This window comes from Buceros rhinoceros, unplaced genomic scaffold (assembly GCF_000710305.1).
Source record: "Buceros rhinoceros silvestris isolate BGI_N320 unplaced genomic scaffold, ASM71030v1 scaffold2788, whole genome shotgun sequence".
In the NCBI taxonomy this organism is placed as follows: domain Eukaryota; kingdom Metazoa; phylum Chordata; class Aves; order Bucerotiformes; family Bucerotidae; genus Buceros; species Buceros rhinoceros.
The window spans coordinates 99,987-113,251 of record NW_010428406.1 but is presented as its reverse complement, the minus strand read 5'-3'; the positions used below and the strand labels follow the sequence as shown (position 1 = coordinate 113,251).

The window sequence follows — 13,265 nt, the reverse complement described above, 5'->3', positions numbered from 1 at the left end:
TGCTGAACCCGCTACATACACTGTAACTACTAGTAGAAAACCATCATCTGTTACTCACACTCTCTGAACTCATTTTATACTTTATAACACTAATTTAATTAGACTAGAAGCATCACACACACCCAAGTGAAAGTGCTTGCTAGGAAAAAAAAATCCAAAGGTATTTTCAGTTTAGTCCTTTTAAGGCATATCTAACATACTGAGCCTACGTCTGCAGAAATGGGCCTGATGAAAGACCGAGATGAAACAGACTGCCGCTCTCCTTGGCTAAGAGTTCTCTTGCGTTCACGAACTAGTGCCTTCTGATGTCGCTTCATTCTTTCCAGTTGTTCCTCTGCACTCATCTTGCCTCTTTGGTGGTCTCCAGAGTATAAACGTTCCAAGGCACTCTTTGGTCTCTCCTGCAGAAGTCACAAGGCACACAAAACACATGTTGCAATTAATATTTTATAAGGCGTATAAAAAAAACCCCCAACAAAACAACAAAAATCTTTCTCCTACATTATTAGTAAATTAACATGATTTTCATTTACTATTTTTGCATTAATTTGCATACTTGGACTCAGTATTTTCTATTGGTAGTGCTGATTTTTGGTTCTAAACCTTGTTTTATAAATCAATTTCAAATGCAGTAAGTGGTCTGTCTGCTTCCTGATTCATTTAAGGAAGTGAGAAACTGGGGAGATTTATTAGATCACACGTGTTGGTCCTCTCCCATGCTACTACAATCCCACTTTCTGCTATGCAAAATACATTCTGGGCTTAACTGTTTTGAACAGTTCAGACATTTGCCTTCAGACGATCATTTAAAACTTACCTTGGATCTGTCCCTTCGAAGTGTTGCATATGATGAAATGGTAGATGATTGGTGCAATCTGGGAGTTGATCCAGATAAACCTTTATAAGGAGGAAGAGAACGCTTTAAAACCAAATGACAGACAAAATGAAGACAAGGGTCAGGTATTTTTTAAATTATCATGCTTTTCTATGACGTTCTGGTTACTATTTTAGCTCATGTTTGACATTTTACAGTTCAGAAAATCGTAAGAGGCACGAAATTTCATTTCATGAGTAACATGTTTCCGGTCACTATTGATCAAAATTCAGGAATTCCTACAATAATTTAGAAGCTTACATTAAAAGAGGTACAGGGTGAACTCAGCTATACAGCAGTACATATGCTGGACAAATAAACACATCTACAGAGAAAATCAAACCTTAACATTCACAGTTAGAAAGGAAAGAAATTACAAGAAATTAACATCTCTTTCCCAAATATCCTCTCTATCCTCATTTGTGAAACAGTTACAAGATTGTAGCATGGTGGGTATGGAGTGTCAAGTTACATGTAGTGTCTGAGTGCTTTCATTTCAATGGCAAATGTATAAAAAACCCTTGAGTTTGTAAAAGATCACACAGAAATTATGGGAACATAATTCTAAATATAGGAGACATTCTAATAGTTAATTTCATGGTTTGCTATGATTGGTTTTTCAAGCATTATTTATTAAGTTGCTTTGTAAAAGCCTGGTTGTCTGTAACAGCACCATTAAAATGCACAAAACCTTTAGGCTTTCGCTGAATTGTACATTTAATCTACAACTAATGATCTGATGGTAAAGACCATCTCCAGAAAATCCTAGTAAAGAAAAGCTCCCATACAGACAGTACTGTTAAAAATCAACTACATAAATTCCTGCCTTACCACGGGTAGGCAATGTCTGGTATCCACTGCCAGAGCTTATTAAACCACTGGAAGGTTGGCTGAGGTCACCACCTAGTGTTGCTAGTTCTGGTTCACTCACGTATGAACGCAGTTCCACCTATACAGAAAAATATCATCAGCTCAAGTTGCATCACAGACGGCAAACCTTAATAGTCTTAAAATGAGTCCTAAAGCTTTGGTTTTGGATTACTAAATCTCTCTCTACTGTTACTATATGGCATAGAGCTCGCTCTCTGTTACTATCTCTCTGCCATTTTATCTCTCTCCCTGTTACAAGACCTAAAGGTCCATACATTTTCCAGACTATAATACTTTTTATTACGGGTTCAGATATCTCTAAAGTGCAGGTGTAGAGGTGTAGGAGCACTCACCCTATAATCTCCATTTACATACTGTCCGAGTTCTCTGTCTCTCTTTCTCTCATCTGACTGACGTTTCAGGCCCCGCACTGATGTGTGTCTGATGACAGTGGCTTCTCTCGGGAGAGGTGGAACGGCTGGTGGCTGATCATCAGGACTGTACAACTGAGGGAGAGGAGGTCTGGGTGGTGCTTCATCTTCCTGGTAACAGAAAAGCACAGGTATTCGGTAAACAGTCTCTGGCATAAACTGCCTGAAAGTTCATTACGTTATATGAGTTTCTTGTGACTGCTTTATAATGCTCTCCTCTGCTCACATCAGGAACTGGAGGCTTTAAAAAACAAACAAGGCCCAAGAACACAAACAACTAAACAACCACAAAGCCATTACCAAGGAAGGTTCTGCATTGATATGTTCTAAACCAGTAGGTGGTTACTGTACACAAAGCTCCAGGTTGTACACAAGCGTTCTCTGCACTTGCCACTGCTCAGTTTCAATACAAACACCGGCAGGGTCTCCCTGTTGTGCCTCCACACTGAGTGCACTTTGTAACCATGAAACTTTTGTTTTCTGCCGGAAGTAGACGGAAACAGTGGGGAATGCAGCTCAGAAGAACGGTACTTACAACCTTTGGCTTGAGCTTCATTGGCGACTGAAAAGGCGGCTCAATCTTTTTCAGCTGTTGTGCTTGGTGTTGCGCTCTGGCCTGGAAGTAAGGCTGTGGATACAGCCTGACCTCCAGAGAGGACCGCACCGGACTGGGTGGAGGGCTCTGTGGAACTGAGAGCTTGCTCTCCGCGGTGCTGAGGGAAGCTGGTAAGGAAGGCACTGAAGACTGAGAAAATGAAGGCACTATTTTTCTCTCTAGGGGAGAAATATGCAAACACATTAGGTGTTGGCTCTCATCAGTCATGTTGTAAGAATAACAACTAACATCCCTAGACTTCCTAAAACAGCCCTAATACTCTGCACATTGCTTTGAACACAAACAGGGGTGGTTTTGGACATAAAAATGTTTGATCACTAGATAACAGCAGGGGTGGAAAACATTTTCTTGATGAGAATCAAGCAAGCTTTTCAGGTTAAAAATAAAACCACACACTTTAATATCATCCAGTAAAATTCCTTGGAGAGGGCAGTGGGAGGGAAGCAAGGAACAACCCGAGAGTCATATGAAATCAGTCCACCGGCTGTATGTGGCCCCACGCCACAGATTCCTTAAGATGCCTATAGATCCAGACAGAGCTAAGCACTCACAGCCACACCTTAAATAAAATAAGATCTCACCATCTCAGAGCCGTTTTATCTCAGTATGTAAAAGGTAAGCAAAGGTACTTTAAATTGAAAGTGAATTTACAGTGAGCATTAACAGTCCCTTGCTATCTCAGTGAGTTAGGTCTTTTCTTTGAAACACAATAAAGCAATTGAAATGCAGACACACACTTTCCCTCCTCTTTTCCATGGCTGATGTTGATGCTCTGCTCACAAAACACCTGAAGAAGGAGGGGGAAAGCAAGAGCGGCAAGGGCATTTGGGCAGCATCCAAGGGGAAAAACAGGAAAAAACAAGCAGAGAACACAGAGAGGAGCTCCTGGACAGAATGCAGAATAGGTACTCTGCTGGTATGAGCCAGCCTGGCATGTGACAGAACCCCCCTCTGCAGCTCGAGGAACTTAGCCCATTATTATTACTGTTGTTGCTGCTGTTATTGTTCTGTTTTTTATGGCTTGTTACATTTAAGTGCCATTAGTATGTGAAAACAAACAACAAAAAAACCTTTTAGACACCTCTACCAAAGAAACCCCAAGTTAATGTGCTCAATCAACACAGATTTCCGATGCAACCAAGAGCAGAATTAACTGGATTTTCTGCTATACAACAAACTTCTAGATTATTTGCACAGACACAAAGATTCAGCTGCATTTGTGTATTTTTTAATGTTTTCATTATGTTCTCCTTACCTGGATTCTTGATAGAGTCTACAATTGTTTTGTAGTTTGTTTTATTTGCACTCAAGCCAGCTGTAACATCCTCAATTCTCCACAAGTCTTTTTGTATTTGTGTTTTCTCCTGATGTTTGTAGCAAAAGGAAAAAAAAGAAAAATCCATTACACCTCATTTTCAGTTTATTATGGGCTTATCGTTCCTTTGATACCAAAACCAAAGTCATGTTCCAGAACTCACATGAAAACTTAGGAATCTAGAAATGAGTTAAATAATTATTTAAAAATAAATTTAAAAGTCCCACCAACACAAACCAACATATCTTGCCCATAAAATTTATTAGAGCATTTTCTGAGTCTTGGGAGACTTCCTATAGAAGATTGGGTGAAAGAAACACTTCTACATTTTTTTCCTACAATATTATTCAGCCTACAAAGCCCCACTTTGATGTTCTACATTAAATGACCCTGCAGAATCTTTTCGTTTGAACATTGTTCTTAAATCCTAAACTAACACATCTAAGACTGCTAAGGCAGCCTTACAAAACTTAATCTTAATACGTTTAGGGAAAATACATTAAGATTAAAAAAAAAAAAATCAGGATAGTCTCCCTGAATACAGCTCTATTTCCTAGTGGCATGTATTGGATGAAATACAAAACCAAAGCTAACTCAGAAGGGCTGAGAAATTCCATTTCTGCTTTTGTTTGTGTTGCTAGGCTTAGTGGACATGATGTATTATAGGTTGAAATAATATATTACTGCTGTTCCAGGGCTCGGTCTCATCTTGCATCCTATTTGCTTTACCAAGGCTTTCCAGGAGGAAAGAAAGGGAAGCTTTGTCTACAGTTTGGACTCGGCCTTTGACTGCATCTTGCAGTCAGAGGCCTTGGCTACTGAAGCCACCACTTGAGGCAGACGTTCACTGCGATCACCATAGCCATTCTCATCTACGCAATCCACATCTGGTAATTCTGCTTTCAAAAGTTGGCATTAAGGACAAACTTAGTAAAACCAAGAGGAAAATAGTGTTATTAAAGAAAGCAGAAGGCAGTGAACCATTTTAGTCAAGAATTGTTCACAAACTGCTCAAGACCTCCAGAAACCCACCAGTTGCCGTGAGCTGCAAAAATAACCGCTAATTAATACTACAAGGCTGAAAGAGAAAAGCTTTAGTTGAAGCTCTCACAACTCACAGAGCTAAGGAAGTGATATAAATTTGTTTCCACGTTTTGTCTTAGATCTGGAAATAGGTTCAGCCAGGTTACAGATCAGCAAACAGGGTGCCAAGAACACAACATTTAAATGATGGACAATGTTATTTGCCTGCAGTAAACTCACTCGATAGATGGGACTTATCTTGAAAGGTTGTCAGGATACAAACTATAAATTTGCATGTTTCATTTCATTTTTCTGAGATTAATCATATTACAAGGAACCAAATGATGGATTTACAATCATCAAGGCTCAGAACTGGTTAAAGAAAATCCACATGTACAAAAAATCCTGCTTCCGAAACCACTCAGAAAATGTTTGATTAGTACTGTACAAAAGCCAGGAGATCTCATAATACTATTTCTTCCCATTACTTAAATATTGATGTGCAGAGAATATTTTCAATCAAAAATGGACTACATCTGAAAGATAAATAGGCGAATTTATTTTTAAATTATAAAAGCCAAGATTGCTGCTTACGAAAAGGTAAAAACAAACTTAAGCATGAAAAGGTAACTTGGAGAGATAAATAGATTTCTCTAACTTCCTTCACACAGAAAGATAATTTAGAATTATTTATAAAATCAGAAAAGTAACACTTACCAACTAAAGAGTTATCACTGACATTTTAGCATGCCCAGATCCCTCCAACCCTTAAGCCAAAGACAATTAAGGTACATGCTTAAAAGCAAGATTTACCCTGACCAAGCTGCTTGAAGCATTTAGGTTTTAGTCTCTTAATTAACGCTATATAGAAACAACATCAGCTGTTTCCTACAGCAACTTGAGCCTGCAAATTTACTGAATTCTTAATAACATTACATGAAGACTGCAGGTTTTTTTAATACAGTCTGTATTAATTTAGTACTATCGGAAAATACTAGATAAACAATCTGAGTCAACATACCCTTGGGCAAAGATCAAAAAAGCTCAAAGTATCACTCTTCAAGTGAGATTTCTTTGAAGGAATATAGTTTCAAGAATATTCAGCACTTTCTGAAAAAGTCAGGTCCCCTTAGTATTGCCAGAATAGGTATTCAGAAACATGTTTTCAAACCTTAGCCAAAGACAAACGTATCTGTGCATACATACATACACGTATGCTAGTGTGCGTGGATGTGCATTTTTAAATAACCGTGTGTGTGATACGAGATGATGATAAAACTCAGTTAGCATTTGTTCTGTGCAAAATGCATTCCCTTCTACACGTACTGCCAAATCACACGCCACACATCCTGTGCCTTAACCACGCTCAACGCAACGGAAATTGGTGCGTTTCGTTTAAACCTGTAACTTCCCTTTGCTAAACAAAATAACTTCATACAGGGATGATTTTATTCTACATTACCTTTGGGATTTTTTGGAGGAATATGTTCCTCAGCTGAGCTTAATTACTACTATTCTGGCTCTAGAAACTGAATCACTCCCCCACTCCGCAAAATTAAATGGAAAAGGTCTTTGAAGATTGATGCAATCTAAAAAAGCTTTATGATTCTTTATTAGATACAAAAGTTTTATCTATTAATAAGTGAAAACAGACTTCAATTTGTATGTGATCAGATAATTGTTGCAAATAAATAAATTTTAAAATCAAACTGTGAGCTCTTCTGATCCAGGATATTTGGAAAAACGGGGTAAGATTTGAGCGAAATGTATACATTATCTTTGTTCTTTGTGTTTTGTCTTTTAAATAAAACTGTTCCGCTTAAATGCAAGAAAAATAATCCCGACTGTAATTAATCCTTGTTCTAGGAATGAAATCACTAGTTGTCAGCAGGTACGTAGAAATAATCTGGTATGCCACAGCCAGTTCAGCAAACAGAGTAACTTAGCTTCAAACAAAGCTTCTTTGTAAGATTCGAAACTGAATAATTGATTTAAAACCGAGATGCTTTTCAGTTACTGAGGGCTGTTCAACACTTATTCCACTTCACAAAACAATCTGAGATAGATCTTCCATAAACAGAAGAACATGACAAAGAACAAGTAACGACAATAACAAGCTAGTGACTGATGTTCTCAAATACGGATAAAGCAGCCAACAATATCAGATCAAATAAATGGAAGACTAAGAAGTCCTGCATAGTCTTATAAATTAAATATGTTATCAATGTCAAGATGTCAGTATGTAATAAAAACATAATAAAATAATGACAAATTTGCATAGACAACCTAGCAGAAACTATTACACAGGCTGCAGGATACACAGACTGCACATCTACGCTGCTACCACGTCTGTACCTTGCAAACTGAACCACATGACAGCTGAACACGGTGCCACCCCAAATTGCTCTTATGGGTAATAGCTTTCAAGTTCAGAAAAATAATTTCATAAGTAAATCAGTGTCTGGAAATGGACTCACCTGAGATATCAAGGAACTATTCATCTGTTCTAGTAAGGCTTTTTTCAGCTGGCTCACATCCTTTTCTAATTTCAGATACTCATTCCAGGCATTTTCCATTTCCTGTTAACAGAGGGAATACTCTAATACAACGTTATGATGAACTCCAAAACCACTCTATCCATTCTCTAATTGAGAAACCAAAGTGGTTTTAAGATGGTGTTGTACTGTTACAGGTTTAATACACTCTCTTTCATGGCCAATTCTGAGAAATATTTTTACTAATAAAAATGCAACGTTAATTTGACTTTTATTAATTCATGAATCGACAGTCTCGATTCCTTTTCCCCTGTAAAAATACCATGGAGTTCTACATTTTCAAAAAACTAGCTTGAAGATTTCAATTTAAGCTCCATTCATAAATGGAAAAGGTATGAAATAGTTTTTTGAGCTTTTTCGGGGGGTGTTGGGGAGTGGGGGCAAAGGGGCATTGAAAAGGAAAGCTGGAGAGATTGTTTAAATTTTTTTTGTTCTGTTTTAGGATCCTGTACCTTAACCAAACCAGTTCAGAACAGGACTTAACTCCCCTATCCAACGAACAATACAGTTTTAGTTACAGTTTTCTTGAAACAACCAAACACACGTACCGTTGAAACTTTGGATATTTCAGCTCGAATGTGTATGAGATCCTCTTGCAAAAGTCTCTGCTGGTATGAAATTTTTTCTGCATGTTGTGGTTGGTCTTTGTACTGTTCCATCTGCCTGTGTAAAACCTCCAAAACAGACTCCAGCTGATCCTAACACACAAGAAGATGGCAGTAAGCTGACCACACTTACACGGAATTTTATGAATCTCCTTGCAGGAATATAAAAGTTGTTTCCCAGGCACCCAGTCTTTCCTTTAAGCCACCAGAGGTTAGGATTGACCTCCTGTGGTGAAGACCAAGATGTAAGTGATAAAGTGCAAGAGCCTTAACTAACTATTGTAACCAAAAATATCTCATATTTTCCATTAAATCTTTTCATTAAGCAGACAAAATTGTGAAAAACACAAAGCACTGGGAGGAGAATTTTTCTATTTGCAGTCTGTACAAAACTGTAATTTACAGTTTCAGAAGAATTCCCTTCAGCAGTATAGAACTGTGACAGCCCTACTACAGGCCAGCATTGGCTGTTTATTTTATTCCCTGCTGTATGGCATTAGCCACGTGAGGGATTAAAATACTGTCTAAACCACAAAGTTTGCCCATTTCATTCAGTCAGGAGTAAATAACACCAAATCAGTTTTGCACAGCGGCTCTTCTGAAGCATCCACCAGGACAGTACTTTCATTTTAGAATAGAATTTTTCCTGAACCACCTTGCTTTATTGACAGCTATAGACCACATGCAGTGAAGCAGATAAAGATACGTACAGCCAAGGAAAGACAAAACATTTTGTTTTTACTGTTTGAACTCCCAGTTCAGTGGGCACAGAGGAGAGGAGGAGGGCTCCGACTACAAAGCTGTCACAGAATACATTCCAGCATTTCAGCCATAACCCTCAGAACTAAATTCACAGTACTACACATAAACCAGCATAGCTTTCTCGGATTACTACAGACGTGAATCTCTCTCCTATCTCTCCTATATTTGTGCTTTTTTTAACAAAACAAAATGAACAACAAACCACCAGGTAAGTTTCAGTGGGAACTCAATATGGTATCACACTGCTGTTTACGCAAACAATGTTTGTGTAGGTGGGAGTAACTGCAAATGCAACATGACTCCCACCATACACAAGTTAAGACATAAGGCAAAACTACACACAAAAGTGTACGTACTCCACTTTGTAATAAAAGCTAGAAAATTAAATGCATATGGTTTTAAAACATTTATTTTCAAACCCATGTTTTCCAAGAGTACTCAATCCTAATATAAAACTCAATTATTTTCCTTATATAGGTTTATACACATGTCCAAGGAAAACCACTACAATGCATCCAGTAACATGGATTTTCTTCTGTTCCATATTTTATGATTCAAGTTGTTATTTTATTTTATAAATTCCTTTTTAATCCACTTACTTTACTTTCCTTAAGAGCTCTTATTTTATCCTCCAAGTCCTGCAGAATTCTGTCCTGCTCACAGAAAATGCTTAGCTTGACCTGAAAAAGAAATCACATAAATATATAACGTTAGATTTTTAAAACCAAGCCATCAAGTCTCCACTAGCAATATTTTCCTCCATAGAACGTAACAATGTGAACACCTAACTGGACAACATAAGCAAACTAAACGACACAAGAGGTTCTGAGGTGGTGTTTGATACTCACATCAATATCACTTTCTGCAATCCTGACAGGTTTTGAACTCCGTTCTTTTAACGTGTCGCGCCCTGTCACCTAAGAGGAACAGGTTTTAAAGATCTGAGAAATTTGTTGCAAACTAAAACCTAATTATGCTTCAGCAACGAAAAGTTTTGTTAAATATTTATGGTTATTAACAAAGGGGAATAACATTTGGGATACAAGTCTTTATTTTTTAAAAAAATGATATCAGAAAGGCCATTTAAGGTTATTTTAAGACTATTTACTGACTCCTACAGTAGCCTAAAATTTTGTACAAAACAGCTTAATCCCACCTGTCTATAGTTACAAAGCTCCTGCTCCTGCAAAACCCAGTAATTTTAATAGTTCCGCTTGAATAGTTTTCTTGAAGCCAAAGGGCTTGAAATGTGTGGTTGCAAGAATAATAGCACTAACGAACGACTAAAAATAGAACTTTCTGTCAACTATTTCATTCAACAAAGGATAGTCTCTTCCATAGTACAGGGTGAATTTCATTAAAGACCACTATAAAAGTGCTATAGTGAAATGAAATGTAATTCATCTATTTTGAAATGTTTATAGTATACTGTATCTCTCATTCCACAAATCATTAGTTTCATATTCAGTTTCTGTGTGAGAAGATGATCTTCTCACAAAACATGGTTTTAAATCAGTACAGAAACTATACTGATATACTTCCAGCCTTCACAGCGTGAAAGTATGTCTATCTCTGTAGAAACATTTATTATTTCCACTGTTTACTGGGACCTTTTTTGTGTCATTCCCAAAACCCCATTTACTGTGAGGTCAAGAAAATGGCAATATAATACAGCTCATTAATCATACAGTTTTTAAAAGCCTTAAAATCTAATGACTTGACATTACAGGATTAGAACACTTTTAAAGATTATTTCAAGCAAATAGTATCTTACCAAAAACACACCTGATGTTAAGAGACATAGTGGTCTTATACAGCATATTACTATTCATATATAGTCTAGAGTGTATGAAGAAAAATTCACCTAAATATTGTCTTTAATAATATAAAAACAGAGCTTTTCACATAAGAGCAAAGTTGTTGGCTTTTTTGGTGGGGTAGAAGAGTGGTTTGCTTTTTTCCTGACAGACTGGCAACCTCCAGACTTGAAGCTGCACAGTTTACTTATTAACCTAACGGGCACCCACCAGATCATGCCGGCTTTCTTAAAGTAATTAAACTTTCCTGTGAGTGTACATAAAAAACTTTGATTCTATTTCTCATCTAGCATGTTATAAGAAACTAGCCATCTATGCATGGTATTTTCAAATCACAAAGTAGGGTTAAGGCAGAAAATTACGGTCGTCATTTGCGTTTACTGTCTTCTCCGATGGCAGACTCCTCAAAGAATTATCATGTGGTGAAATATTACTTCCTCATCACCAAAATCAAAAGCATTTACTGCCTCTCAAAACTTTCAATTTTCAGATATTTTCATGTTCAACAACGAAGTGTTTTATATAAGAAAATTTCTTTCTTTCAAAAGTATGACTGGAATTATTTAAATGCTACATCCTATGTATAATAGTAACAAATAGTTAAATATAAGCATAAATATTAGCACATTAAAGTAATAATTTTACATATTTAATTACCTGCAAGTTAAGAATGCAAAAGCTTTTTTCAAAGCAATGGAATTAACATAAAAAGCAGAGCCTACAGATTTTGGGGGATATTTTGAATTACATAATCAGAACTGTAAAGAATTCGGTAATTATCAAGCAGTGAACATGAGAACGTAATGAAGATTAAGCATGCTTTCACACTTTCAAATTACACACAGGAGCTACTATTTGACGCAATCATTTTCAAAACATGATAAAACGAAACCAAACACTGAGGTCAGCCATAATTTCGCATATGGACTTCAAAAGGGGGGGAAAAACAAAAGAAGAAGAAGAAAAGGCAAGGAAAAAGAAAATCTTACAGAAAGCGTTACTGTTTTCCATAAGACACCTGTGAAAGCCCAAATACGTAAACATCGACGGCTGTTTTAAAAAGCAATGGGATGAGCACATTTCAGATGCAAGCAGTCTTACATGTATACTGGATAGTAACCCTTGTGCTGAGTTCTTTAGCACTTTGTATATCATGTTGATCAGAGGTCCATTATTTTCTATCTGTTTCAAACAAAAGTTTAGTAATAGCTTGTTACAGATGTAAAAATTAACCCCCCCAAACCCTACAACTCCACGCGCTCCATGAGCAGTGGTAATCACACGCTCTTACGTCACACCGATCCTTGAGTCTAGATAATCTGCTGTTACAGAAGCTAAGCCGGGTATCTCCCTCTCTTACAGGGACAGACTGCTCATCCAATTGTAAGACTTCTTTCACTTTTACAAAACACACATACAAACACAGACCGGAAAATCGGATTTGCTCAGACTGGTCCCAGGGCTGTTTCAAGAGCGCTGGGAATTACGGCAAGACATTTTCTGCCATGCAATGGGTAGTAACGCCTGCAGAACAAGCTCTGTATTGGTAATTGGAACAACCCAGTGAAAACCTCCGTCAAAAAGGTCTTTTCAATCACATCCACCCTTCCTCCCATAACAAATACCCGCTACACACTAGCAGGTGTGTACCTATATGACATTGGCTTGCACTAGCAACCTCTTCACCTGCAGCAGAAACTAAACAGCTTCAGCTACGGCAGTATGATAGCAGGAGAATGAAGCAGGAGTACTCCGAACCACTGAGAGGGCCCCAGATTTGCTTGCCTGATTGCACAATCTATGCTTAGTGATACAAACTCTCCTATACTTCCTCATCCATGTTTTTATAACCTTCTCACGAATGTTTGTACAGTGTTCTGAAGTGAGGCTGCCCATCCCTTGAACTTGATTTCATAGCCACGAAAAGAGAAGCCTGCTTCACCACTCACGTCAGCTTATTTGCAAAGTCCCCTTAGAAACTTGCAGGGGAAATTCAGTTTTTCTTTCCTTTTCTCTTCCTTTCTGCTCTTCTAATATGGGGTCTATGCACCTCAGAGATAAAAACAACTGTGGAAGCCTGGCTGTGGAAATCTGTTTTCAGACGAGGCAAGGCTATGCTACAGCATACAGATACACCCTGGCTTTCATGCTCCACATACCTCTACTTCATCATGAGTTAAAAAAGAAGAGTCATTATTGCAATAATTTTGGGGAAAACTGTGGCCACTTTTAACTGTGAAAATGGTTGTGCTTTATAACGGACAAAACACTGTGTTTATTATTAATTTCAGAAATTGTAGGACCTTTTAAATTGAAATTGTTGTAACAGTCAGCTGACAGCTTGGGATGCAGTTACATTTGGCAACACCAGGAACAAACCAAGAACAAGGCCTAAAG

General features: G+C 37.6%; 1 protein-coding gene across 1 annotated transcript in view; it reads right to left on the bottom strand.

Moving 5' to 3' along the window:
• PLEKHA7 (pleckstrin homology domain containing, family A member 7) overlaps positions 1–13,265 on the bottom strand; it is an 83,169-nt gene continuing 69,904 nt past the window's right edge. Inside the window, exons 12-21 of the mRNA XM_010142239.1 lie at positions 9,900–9,968; positions 9,651–9,731; positions 8,233–8,382; positions 7,607–7,708; positions 4,047–4,155; positions 2,711–2,949; positions 2,098–2,286; positions 1,706–1,823; positions 818–897; positions 1–401 (exon numbers count right to left, since the gene is read on the bottom strand). Of these exons, the coding sequence (XP_010140541.1) occupies positions 192–401; positions 818–897; positions 1,706–1,823; positions 2,098–2,286; positions 2,711–2,949; positions 4,047–4,155; positions 7,607–7,708; positions 8,233–8,382; positions 9,651–9,731; positions 9,900–9,968 (1,347 nt within the window). The 3' untranslated portion in view covers positions 1–191. The remainder of the gene's footprint in view (positions 402–817; positions 898–1,705; positions 1,824–2,097; positions 2,287–2,710; positions 2,950–4,046; positions 4,156–7,606; positions 7,709–8,232; positions 8,383–9,650; positions 9,732–9,899; positions 9,969–13,265) is intronic.